General features: G+C 35.6%; 1 protein-coding gene across 2 annotated transcripts in view; it reads left to right on the top strand.

Annotated features, from left to right (window-relative positions):
- The window catches only part of LOC125682444 (ATP-dependent (S)-NAD(P)H-hydrate dehydratase-like), a 17669-nt gene extending 7011 nt beyond the window's left edge, over positions 1-10658 (top strand). Inside the window, exons 4-9 of one of the 2 annotated variants that reach the window (XM_048923044.2) lie at positions 238-326; positions 5648-5756; positions 5868-5918; positions 6389-6493; positions 8197-8317; positions 10278-10658. In XM_048923044.2, the coding sequence (XP_048779001.1) occupies positions 238-326; positions 5648-5756; positions 5868-5918; positions 6389-6493; positions 8197-8317; positions 10278-10309 (507 nt within the window). In that variant the 3' untranslated portion in view covers positions 10310-10658. Of the gene's footprint in view, positions 1-237; positions 327-5647; positions 5757-5867; positions 5919-6388; positions 6494-8196; positions 10079-10277 lie in introns of those variants that run through there. The other variant, XM_056155857.1, reaches the window with a different exon arrangement.
- Positions 10659-12173: the final 1515 nt, after the last annotated feature.

Genomic DNA, 12173 nt, shown 5'->3' on the forward strand with positions numbered 1-12173 from the left:
ATTGCAAAAATCATGGCCTTCAGGGGTAGGTTGGGGGGACTAAGGTTTTACATGCAAATATATATGGAAAGTCTTCAGATATGGGCCAAAGTGACTCAGGTGAGCGATATGGCCCATGGGCCTCTTGTTTATAGTAATTCTTAGAAAGTTAATAATGCCTGTATTTCTCAGAATGTTGATATAAAAGATTTGCTCAGCGGATGTTAAGTTATCTTTGATTGTGTTATTGTGTTGTAGGGGTGTGATTTGTCCTATGTATTCTGTACTGAGGGAGCAGCGACAGCCATCAAATCCTACAGCCCGGAGCTCATTGTCCTCCCCTACCTGTAAGTAATTCTAAAGCCCAGAGCTCATTGTCCTCCCCTACCTGTAAGTAATTCTAAAGCCCAGAGCTCATTGTCCTCCCCTACCTGTAAGTAATTCTAAAGCCCAGAGCTCATTGTCCTCCCCTACCTGTAAGTAATCCTACAGCCTGGAGCTCATTGTCCTCCCCTACCTGTAAGTAATCCTACAGCCCGGAGCTCATTGTCCTCCCCTACCTGTAAGTAATCCTACAGCCCGGAGCTCATTGTCCTCCCCTACCTGTAAGTAATCCTACAGCCCGGAGCTCATTGTCCTCCCCTACCTGTAAGTAATCCTACAGCCCAGAGCTCATTGTCCTCCCCTACCTGTAAGTAATCCTACAGCCCGGAGCTCATTGTCCTCCCCTACCTGTAAGTAATCCTACAGCCTGGAGCTCATTGTCCTCCCCTACCTGTAAGTAATCCTACAGCCTGGAGCTCATTGTCCTCCCCTACCTGTAAGTAATCCTACAGCCCGGAGCTCATTGTCCTCCCCTACCTGTAAGTAATCCTACAGCCCAGAGCTCATTGTCCTCCCCTACCTGTAAGTAATCCTACAGCCCAGAGCTCATTGTCCTCCCCTACCTGTAAGTAATCCTACAGCCCGGAGCTCATTGTCCTCCCCTACCTGTAAGTAATCCTACAGCTCAGAGCTCATTTTCCTCCCCTACCTGTAAGTAATCACCCTAAAGATAATTTTTATTTATTGTCAAATTGCAAATCTATTATTTCGCATCTTGAAAAAGATTGTCATTTTCAAAAACAAAAAATTGCAGAATTAACAGTATGAAAAAAAGTTTATTTCATTTCTTCCATATAGTAAGGATAAGATATGATACACTATAGCAAGCACAGAAAGTAAACACTCCCATAATCATATGGACCGTCATTTTAGCTCTTGCATATATATAGACACATCTCATTGTCCTGAGATTATGAATTTAAATTACATGTGTAGCGGTCAGCCGGGTTCAATCGCTGGTGGCCAGATAGCTCAGTTGGTAGAGCACCTGACTACCAGTGGCCGGGTTCGAATCCTGGTCTGGTCCGTTGTATTTTCTCCCTTCCTGTTACATTTGGTGCCATATACCAGCTTCTGGAACTGACTGGTGAAAATGCCTGGCTGGGAGGGGATAAAGATCTTGGTTTGATGTTTTCAGGTGTGAAGACATTTAAGGAGGGAGGAATGTAGTGGTCAGTCAGACTCGAGCACCGGTGGCTACATAGCTCAGTTGGTAGAGCGCCTTATAGGTGATTCATGGGGCCCAAGTTTAAATTTCGATCTGGTCCATTGTATTTTTTCCTTTCCGGTTAAACATGGATAATTTCAATTTCATCTTAGTCTTATGATCTCTTTTGCAATGCAGCGTGTCATATTGGAAATGAGTAGGTCTAATGTATAATGAAATGTAATATTGATCATGGCAAGATACATGTAGTATATATGCGATGTCACAGTCTTTGTTTTTACGTCATAATACAAATTTTGAAGTAGCGGATCTTATTGAGAAGATTGTTTTATGCAACAAAAAATACAAATGTCTGGATTTTATGCATCTTAAAATAACAACTACATGCATCAAATTTCCAGATTCAACAATGCAAAACATGTCGACAATCCCTTCTCCCACCCCCATCATTGCTTTAACATGGACAATCATTGCTTTAACATGCACACACAAGGTAAAAATCACCCATGCCACTACCTGATATGTCAGATTGTACTTCTGTTTATGAAAGCTTGACATCTAATGATCATGTTCAGTGTGATTAATTCTGGCTTTTGAATAAGAAAAAACACAGAGGAAGAGGTTTACGTGTGGCAAACTTGACTCTACCTTTATTTTCTATATATGAATGCAGAAATGTTTCATCATTGTGTCACATATAAGGATTCTGTACAATTTGATATAGCTATGCCCCCCCCCCCCCCCCCCCCCCCCCCCTTGAAAGAAGAGGGGCATATTGCTTTGCATCTGTCGATTGGTTGGTAGACCAGATGTTGTCCACTCAATATCTTGAGAACCATTCACTTCATCATAGTGATATTTCATATATGGGTTGGTTACAAGTAAAAGGGATTTTCAGGTCAAAGGTCAAGGGTCAATCTACTCTGGACATAGGAAGACGCTGTCCGCTTAATATCTTGAGAACCTTTTGCTTGACAGACATCACACTTGTTACACTGGTAACATCCTAAGAAGTAGATGACCCCTATTGATTTTGAGGTCACATGGTCAAAGGCTAAGGGTTAAACTAGACATAGGAATAAACTGTCCACTCGATGTCTAGAGAGCCCTTTGTCTGACAGCCATCACACTTGATACACTGGTACATCTTTAGGAGAAGATGACCTCTTGAGGTCACAGGTTAAACTGGACATAGGAATATACCGTCCGCTCAATATTTTGAGAACCCTCTGCTTGACAGACATCAAACTTGGTATGCTGGTACATCTTATAGAGTAGATGACCCCTATTGATTTTAAAGTCACCGGGTCAAAGGTCATGGGTTAAACTGGACATAGGAATATACTGTCCACTCAATATCTTGAGAACCCTTTACTTGACAGGTATCAAACTTGGTACACTGGTACATCTTAAAGAGGTGATGACCCCTCTTGATTTTGAAGTCACCTGGTCAAAGTCAAGGGTTAAACTGGACATATTAATATATTGTCTTCTGTATTTTAAGAATTATTTGCTTGATTGACACCAAACTTGGTACACTGGTACAGCATAAGGAGTATATGACCCTTATTGATTTTTAGGTCACATGGTCAATCTACTCTGGACATAGGAAGATATTGTCTACTCAATATTTTGGAATGATTTGACTCTACTATCATTTAAATAATGCATGTGTATAACCCTTTTTAATTTTACACTGGGGGATGGGGGGCATAGATGTTTTACAAACATTTCTTTTTTTACATTTGTGTCAATATGTCAATGTTATACATGGGAATCATTACTGTAACATAAAATTTTAGGATATCACTACCTTGCTAAAAGAATTGGCAGGACATGCAGTGGCATGAAAAAATTATGAATTTTCCTTTTACTTAGTAAAATTGTAGCATAAGGAATCATCAATACAAATATGACCAAATCATGTGGGGTTCTTAGCATTGTAGAGAAGTATGGGGCATGGAAGAGTTACCTTCCCTGAAAACCCGCAAAAACTGATTAACATCACTGATACTTCACAGTCCTCTTAAACGTTCACTGAAATGCACATAAACTACAGGGAATGGATACCCTTTCAATAATATTTCAGGTTTTTCCAGATTTTGTGATTTAGACAAAAATATAATCAATAATACAATGTATGTGAAAATTTTCTATGTAAAACTCTGTTTTCACTATTGTTGTGCACATATTTTTCTGATTTTAAGTGTCAATGTTTTTTTTCAAAACACATTAGATGAACTATTTTCATAGACTTTTAAAGTATGCCTTGGGAATATGAGGTACTCGAACTTACCTCAATGTTAAAATGTTGCAACATTAAACTTTGTGTTCTTTTACTACTATAGTTGCCATTTATCACCATTTATACTTAAACATTACCGTCAATGCTTATCAATTATTAAGAATTTCAAAGAGCTATACAAATTGTAATGTAAATAGTGTTATTAAATTTGAATTTGGCGCCATTAGTTGGCATGTGACCTTGACTTCCGCTATAAGGGTATATAAATGTCATCCCGCTAGCGTCAGCACTTTCAGTGTTAGTTTGGCTTTCGAAGTGTAAAGTTGCTGCGAGAAGATTTTAGGTAAACCGACAGTTTCCCATAAGAGAACGTGGATAAAGTATCCTTACTCTCGCGGGAATAGCTCGACTAGTCCTTAGTGGACAGATATAGTGTTTATCGTTATAAAATAAAAGTGCTGAGTAGCTGAGTACTCATTTGTTGAGCACTCATTTCACCTTTTTTAAGGCAGGAGGTTTTGCTCATCCGTTGAGTAATATTTTTTTTAAAGTAACATTTTGTATATAGTTGGTTGATCTTAGTTGATTATTTTGATAGTGATTTTTATTAGTGATTAGTTAGTTAAGTAATTAAGGGTAATCATTTTATTTTCACGAGAGGAACTCATTTCGCCGTATTTGTATATTTTGGCAGGCGATTATTAGTTTTATATATAAGTAAACATCATTATAGAGTCTCGGTCTCAGTTTAGTAACTGAGGGATCCCGTAAACGGAAGAGAACACGTTACAAAATTAAATGTACTCAGAATATTTTTTTTTCAATTTGAAGGAGAATTGGTGGAGAAATTCAAGACAAATAGAAAACGTTTCAAAAATTACGCCCACGATGTTCTCATTTGTGTGGATTTTGAGAGCCTTATTACTGTGACATCACATTGTACAAACAGTCTTAACGTTATATATAACCTACCACCAGATGTAATGTCGTTTTTTTCTGGGGTTTTCCCTGCAAAGTAAACAGCATAATTCCAATGTTAGAGGCTAAGTCAAGAGTGGATATATATATATATATATATATATATATATATATATATATATATATATATATATGGGGAGAAGTGTGTGTGTGGGGGGGGGGGGGGGGGGGGTGCTCGAGATGGAATCACTCCCACAGAAAAAAAAATTTGTACCTGTGCTTGTATATCATATACAGCTGTACTCACCCCAATAGTAGGCTAGCTCTGTCAACAAATCATTTACAGTGTCGAAGGTTTCAAAGTAAATGTCGAAGGTTTCAAACTTTCATTTGAGTGACATTTGACAAAGGCATATCTTTAGACTCTACAAATACAATTTATGTATGACCTGTTACTGTATATAAGGAATCTGCTAGTTGGGAGATAGGCAAGCAATGTTTTTAAGCCTTTTAGTAGGGATGGATTTCTGCTGGTCAGGAGATGGGCCAGTATTGGTCCTGAATTTTTCCCAGTGCTGCAAGGGACAGTGTGTCTGCTATTCAGGAGATGGGCTGTTATTGGTCTTGAGAATTGCCTGTTTTGTATTAAAGGAGTGTAAGAGGTTTACTAATTGTGTATGTGCTGATTTGTATTGTATATATGTATGTATCTCACATGTTCTCTACATTGATGTGAATTGGTTTATGAGAATAAAGTCATTGTCATTGCTACTAGTGAGGAGATGGGCCATCATTGCCTGTATTGTAGGGGGTGTTGCTACTAGTGAGGAGATGGGCTATCATTGCCTGTATTGTAGGGAGTATTGCTACTAGTGAGGAGATGGGCTATCATTTGTCTTGAATTCTGCCTGTTTCTGTTTGTATGTACATATTAATTTTTCCTTGTTTTGTAGGGACAGTGTATCTGCTGGTCAGGAGATGGAGAATTGGATTCAGAGAATCCATGTCTTGGTGATAGGGCCAGGACTTGGGAGGGAAAAAAAGATTTTAGGAAATACTAAGGTACAAGATTGTATACAATTCCTTTCTATGAATATGCTCTGAATTTTTTTGTTATCTCCCTTTGGTTGTTCAGCAATGATAAGAAATGTGTACATTCTTTTAATTTTTCAGGACATCGTGATTCAGGCGAAAGAGCGAGGCCTTCCTATGGTGATAGATGCTGTAAGCATTCCTGTAGATTTGATATGGACCACAGTCACAGCATGCATGATTCTGTTCATAAAATATTTAATCATTTGTGCCAACCAGATCACCTGTTGGGTGTACATTATAACTGACATATGCCTTTGTCTAACTTCATTTCTTATTATTCTTTTACAGTATTTCATAATGTAAAAGATTCCATTTGCATTCTGTGAATGTAGTGAGTAGATACCAACTGCTGTCTAAGTTATCCATAATTTATAATGCAATCAAAGTGACTAGATTTCTTAAATGATTTCAAAATGAAATGGGGGGAAAATACATGGTCTCAGTAATTAGATTTTGGGACAGGTCCCAGGGATAAAATCTGCCCCCCCCCCCCCCCTCCTCTACAATAGATCTAAAGATTGTATGAATTGGGGTGTATTTGTTAGAGGTATTATACTCGTCATACTGATTTTTGTTAATGTAAACTTTCTTTTTTACAGGATGGTCTTCACATGATTACAGAGGACCCATCCATTATTATTGGGTATAAAAAGGCCATTCTTACACCAAATAAAGTCGAGTTTGAAAGACTCTTTGAGAAAATTGTAAGTACTTATTTGTATAATTTTCATCTTTATTGGCAGTTTCATCAAAAAGTTTTATTTTTGTCTACAAATCTAATAAAGCATGTTTAGAAAATAGATTTATTGTTAATGTTAATAGAAAATGACTTTTGCAAATAGATATATTTTTCAATAAAGAGGGATAATTAACAAATTCTTATGATATTTTTATTCATTCATTAGAAATTAATAATGGTAACCAAAACAAAATGATTGAAATTAAAGAAAGAATAATGAAGCAGCACACTGCTATCCTGAACTAAGATTGGACTACGATTACAGTTTTACTTAATTGACTTACTTTCACTCTCACTGTACTAAACAATCTGAGAATTGTGTTATTGGGATCAGAATTGACTCTTTAAGAGGCAAGAATTGCGAGTTTATTTTGGTCAGTGAGCATTAACTGTGAGGTGACTCAGGAGGCTATGGCTGATTTAGGGGACATTTTCACAGATACAGACTCTCATTTTGCCCAAATTAAGTTTGATGAGAATTTTCTGCCTATGTAGCTCTGTAGAGTCTTCATCATTAGATGCTGACAGGCACATAATTCAGCAGCTAAGATGGCGACCGTAATTGATGGGATTAATAATTAATCAGGGAGGTGACTATCAATCATTTACTTTATTGGTCACCCAGTGGGAGAGATCGCAGAGGGAGGATCAATAAATTTAGGACCTGATTAAAAAAAAAACAATGTAAGATGTGACTGTTTTCTTTAATGAAGAAGTAAAGTAGGTAAACTCCATGATACTAATATAAATGGCTTGGTTTGTCTCATTTGAGGAGAAATCTTTAAATAATTCATCCATTAACCAAATGATATTCCCCATTTACCCCAGTGTCTACAGTTTTTGGCATATATTTTTTATGAATTTGTTTGCCTGATAAAGTACATTTCATTATGTAATGTATGGTGAGAGTTTCACCAAAATGCTTTTGGTAATCACAAACAAGAAAAATAAAAGCATGTTTTTTCAGCATTCATTTGTAATTAGAATCCAGTGCCATATGTCTTGAATAGCTAGAAGAAAATAATTTATGTTTATTTTTGTAAGGATGCTAAGGCAATGAATGTAGTCTAAATCTGTATGTTCACTGCCAAATGTTGTGGAAGTGACACAAATCTTTTCATAAACTTTACTCTGGAATTCTTCATGGTGTGGTAGGTGCTACAGAAAATAATGAAATATTAATAATGATCAATCACATCTAAGAAGTAAATATTTATAACAGGAGGCATTCCTTCTGTGAGTGTAAATAAACCAAGCTTCAGTTACTGTCCATTACAAACTCATTAAACAGATCGGACTTTATGACATTATCAGGAGCACATTTAGCTGTTATAGCTATCGTATATCATCTTACAATTAATATACTGAACTCAGACTTGGCACTGAATATGGATGTAATACTAATCCATGGTCTTATGAAGTACTTACTAATAAGAAAGTTAAAAAAAAAAAGAAGAAAAAACAGATGTGGAATGAAATTGTAAAAAGATAATTTGTTATTATAATTGGAGGCAATTTTATCTACCAGTATCTCTGATTGTTTACTGAAAATAAAAGAAATTATGCAAATGAAATATATTTTGAATACATCTTCTTTTTTTAGACATGAAAGACTATAAAACTATATATTTGTGTACTCTGATAAATGGAAATATTTTAATTTGATAGGTTGGTCACAAGCCTCATGATACAGATCTGGTAGGAAATGTTAACACCCTGAGTCGTAAAATGGGGAATGTTACCATCCTACAAAAGGGAGAAGATGACATCATCTCGGATGGTGACAATGGTGAGTTAGATCACATGATGGTGCAGTTTATATATGATGTAATTCTTGACTGTTTTTATTGCTTTTGTAATAATTACTATGAGATTATAATCGAATTTCGATACTATCAGTACATTAACAGTAATTCTGTGCCGTGAACTCAGCAGCTGAGACCAGTGGCAGTTTATCACCATGGGTTGTAATTTTAGTGACTGTTTAGTGCAGACTTCTTCTCATACTGAGGAAATTCTGGCAAAATTCACACCTGAGTCCGGTCCTTCTGTAACTCTTGTCTGTATCATAAAGTCTTATTAAGCTCTCAAATCTAATTAGCATAACATTGTAATCATAGGAGTAATTGATTTATGTCTCTTTTGTAGACACATTTATTCCAGTTTTATTCTCTGTGAAATGTTCTAAGATAAAGTGCCTGATATTGCAAGATAATTTAAACCACAATTTAAGGCTTATGTGACACTGCCTCAGTCCTGGAGTACTTCAGAGCAGCTTTTATCAGGTGAATTTTCCCCAAAAAGCCTTCTCTGATGAAATGTTTATGTGTTTGACAAAAGATCTGTGAGAAGGGAGACCCACCACCAACACTGTCCATTCCTCACAGGAAGATAAAATTCTAACTTTGTTTCACATATGTTGTCAGAGTACCAAGGACTCTATATACAGTTCATTGTGAAAACATAACATGATAGATGCTGGCAATATACACAGTAGGAATGCAAGAGAAGCATTTAGAATTCTTGTCAGTGGCAGTCGTCTGAAGAAAATAGAATGAACCTAATGGAATGCATTTTGAATTTTTGGATACAATGAACAACAGGTTCATGTAATTTGTATTTTTTCGTGTTAGTAGAAGCCATCTTGGAAGGAAAGCTTGCTATTATATGTGACTTGTTTCATAGTTTTAATTTAAAAGGCTACACAATATGAATGACCCCCTAAAATTCCTTTCAGTCTTTTAAAGCAAAGTTGACAGTACTCTAGTTTGAGATATTGTGATTTTTAAAAAAAAAAATTTAAATGCTGGTAAACATAATATATTTTCCATAATTTCAAAATTTTATTTAAAAGTGCACATTTTCAAACCGTTTTCCTTTCCAAAAATATAGAGGGACTTTGTAAACATGCTTCATATTATTGCTACATATTTATCTTTCTATGATAAGTCAAATGGAAATGCTTATCTAGTCGGTCTATGTATTTTAAATTTTAAAAAAAAACTAGACAGTTTTTTTGAAATATAAGGACAAGTATGATATGATTAAGGAGGTACTCTACATCATCTTAATCGCTGACTTTCTTTTAAAACATGGGAGAAAATATAAATTTCAGCAAAATTTGTGTATTCATTTAAAAAATCATCGCCTAGCTGAGTATCTCAGTAGGTTAGCATGTTGACTGCTGAACTGTAGATCGCGGGTTTGAGTCAAGAAGAGGTTTTAATTTTTTTCAGAATGCTTTCTACTAAAACTGTATATTTTGACTAAATAAAGTAAATTTGATTTTTCATCCATATGAAATTTCTCTGGTGTAGCATATCTCCTTAATGTTGTAAATCTTGGAGATAATACGCCTACAATACAACGTTATAATGATATCTAGACAGATTTTGTTGGTCAGTCAAACACCGAGCATGATGTCTTCCCATTCACACACAACATCAACCACTAAATGTGATTGAACTCCAGCATTGTAATGAAGTATATACATTATATATATTTATCATTTCTAAATGAAATTGAATATGTATTTAAATGATAATGGAAATTTGACTTTTTTGTATGGTAGAAAGAGATCACACACTTAAATACAGAAAATTTGTGTATCAAAGACATAACTGATTGGGAATGCAAAGTTTATTAATGCAGCAGAAAAACATTTTCATTGAAGCCCTAAATATTATGGCTCATAGCAGTTGTTCCAGTAAGTCATCATTATGAAGATTGAAGGATTTTCTTGTATTCAGTTGTTTTTCACCGGTCTGAGGGCGGCTGCTGATGAGATGTGCTGCCACCTAACCGTGCCATACCACAGACCTCTTCACCAGTTGATAGATATATTTTCTCGTTCCAAGACTTGTGAAAAATTGGTTAAGCCATCCCTTTGACAGATGGAAATTGGTTGATTTGATCTATGTATAAATTCTGTTAAAATGTTTTTATGACAATTAAGACAGAAAAAAACATATGGCAGGTTATCAGGAATTGCCGCCAAAAAACATGGGATTATCATCACAAAGAGGCTGTGGGAAGACGATGGAAAGTTCATTTGATCAGATTTTAAAATGATAGTTGATAGCTGTTTATTTTACATGTATTGTAATATTTATATGATTATGTTGTGATAAGCTTCTGTTTTATCTATTATGGTTGGGTTTGTTTTTTGTTTTTGTTTCATAGAACATTGTAGAGTTTTAAAGTCTTATAGAACTGCACTTCATAGCAGTGAAACGTAAGAGAAAGTGCTAATTAATTAGAATGGCATCAAACATTAACAAGAAAATGGTTACTAAATAAAATGGCACCAACCAGGAAGTGGTGAGAAGGAAGCTGGCACTAACTAGGTTATATCAGATTTGATATAATAAAGTTTTTGATCTTTAAAATTTTAAATTCAGTTGCATGATAAAAGATGATACAACATAAAAACGTATTTTAGTTAAATAAAAAATGTATGCAGAAGTGGTAATCTTTATGTAAGTTCAGTATGGTTTTTAAACAGAATAAAACAAATTTTACGGAGTTTGTGACTGACTGAAATGGTATACAGTGGAGCCTCGTTAATCCGGACACTTTGGCTCCCAGCAAAAGCGTCCGGATAATTGGAATGGTATACTTGGCATCAGTGTCACATGACCATCCACAGCTTTGCTCAGTCTTATAGAACTGCACTTCATAGCAGTGAAACTTCTATACCTCAACAGAGATTTTTCCCGATTAGAATTTTACCATTTACCTCATTTTCAGCTCTTGTGTGTACTGCTGAGGGGTCCCCAAGACGATGTGGTGGGCAGGGGGATCTTCTATCTGGAGCTCTGGGCACATTTACTCATTGGGCCCACAGAACAATGGAAAACTCCAATGAAAAGTAAGTAACTGAATATATTGTAATCAAAAAAGTATATGGTGGTTTCATTAATTGGCACAAACAAGGAAGTGGTATCTAATTTACATGGTACCAACTACAAAAAGGTGCAGAAAGAGAAAGTGCAGACTAATTAGAATGGCATCAAACATTAAAAAGGAAGTGATGAATAAATAAAATGGCACAAACCAGGAAGTGATCTGTACGTAAGAGAAAGTGCTAATTAATTAGAATGGCATCAAACATTAACAAGAAAATGGTTGCTAAATAAAATGGCACCAAGGAAATGGTTACTAAATAAAATGGCACCAAGGAAATGGTTACTAAATAAAATGGCACCAACCAGGAAGTGGTGAGAAGGAAGCTGGCACTAACTAGGTTATATCAGATTTGATATAATAAAGATAAGCATACATAATTATATGACTTGATGAGTTACAGGTTACCAGTGATAATTTTTTTTTAATACTAGGTTATGTTATTCATTGTAAAGAACTACACACTCTTGTACTGAATTTTATTTACTACAAAAATTGTTCAACTTGTTGTCGAAAACGGCTATTTAGCATGGATTTTTAGTGGTTACGATATATTACAGAGAGAGGATGCTGACAACATTTTCAAAGTCTTTTTCACCATACATGTTGGTTGAAGCACTTTATGACATTTATCACATATATTGCACTGCTTGAGGTTGCTTTTGTCAGTATGGACCAAGAATCAGTTGGAATTTTCACAGGATTTAGGAGTAGTATATGGAGTAGTTCTTGACCATTGA

This window comes from Ostrea edulis, chromosome 2 (genome assembly GCF_947568905.1).
Source record: "Ostrea edulis chromosome 2, xbOstEdul1.1, whole genome shotgun sequence".
Classification (NCBI taxonomy): Eukaryota; Metazoa; Mollusca; class Bivalvia; order Ostreida; family Ostreidae; genus Ostrea; species Ostrea edulis.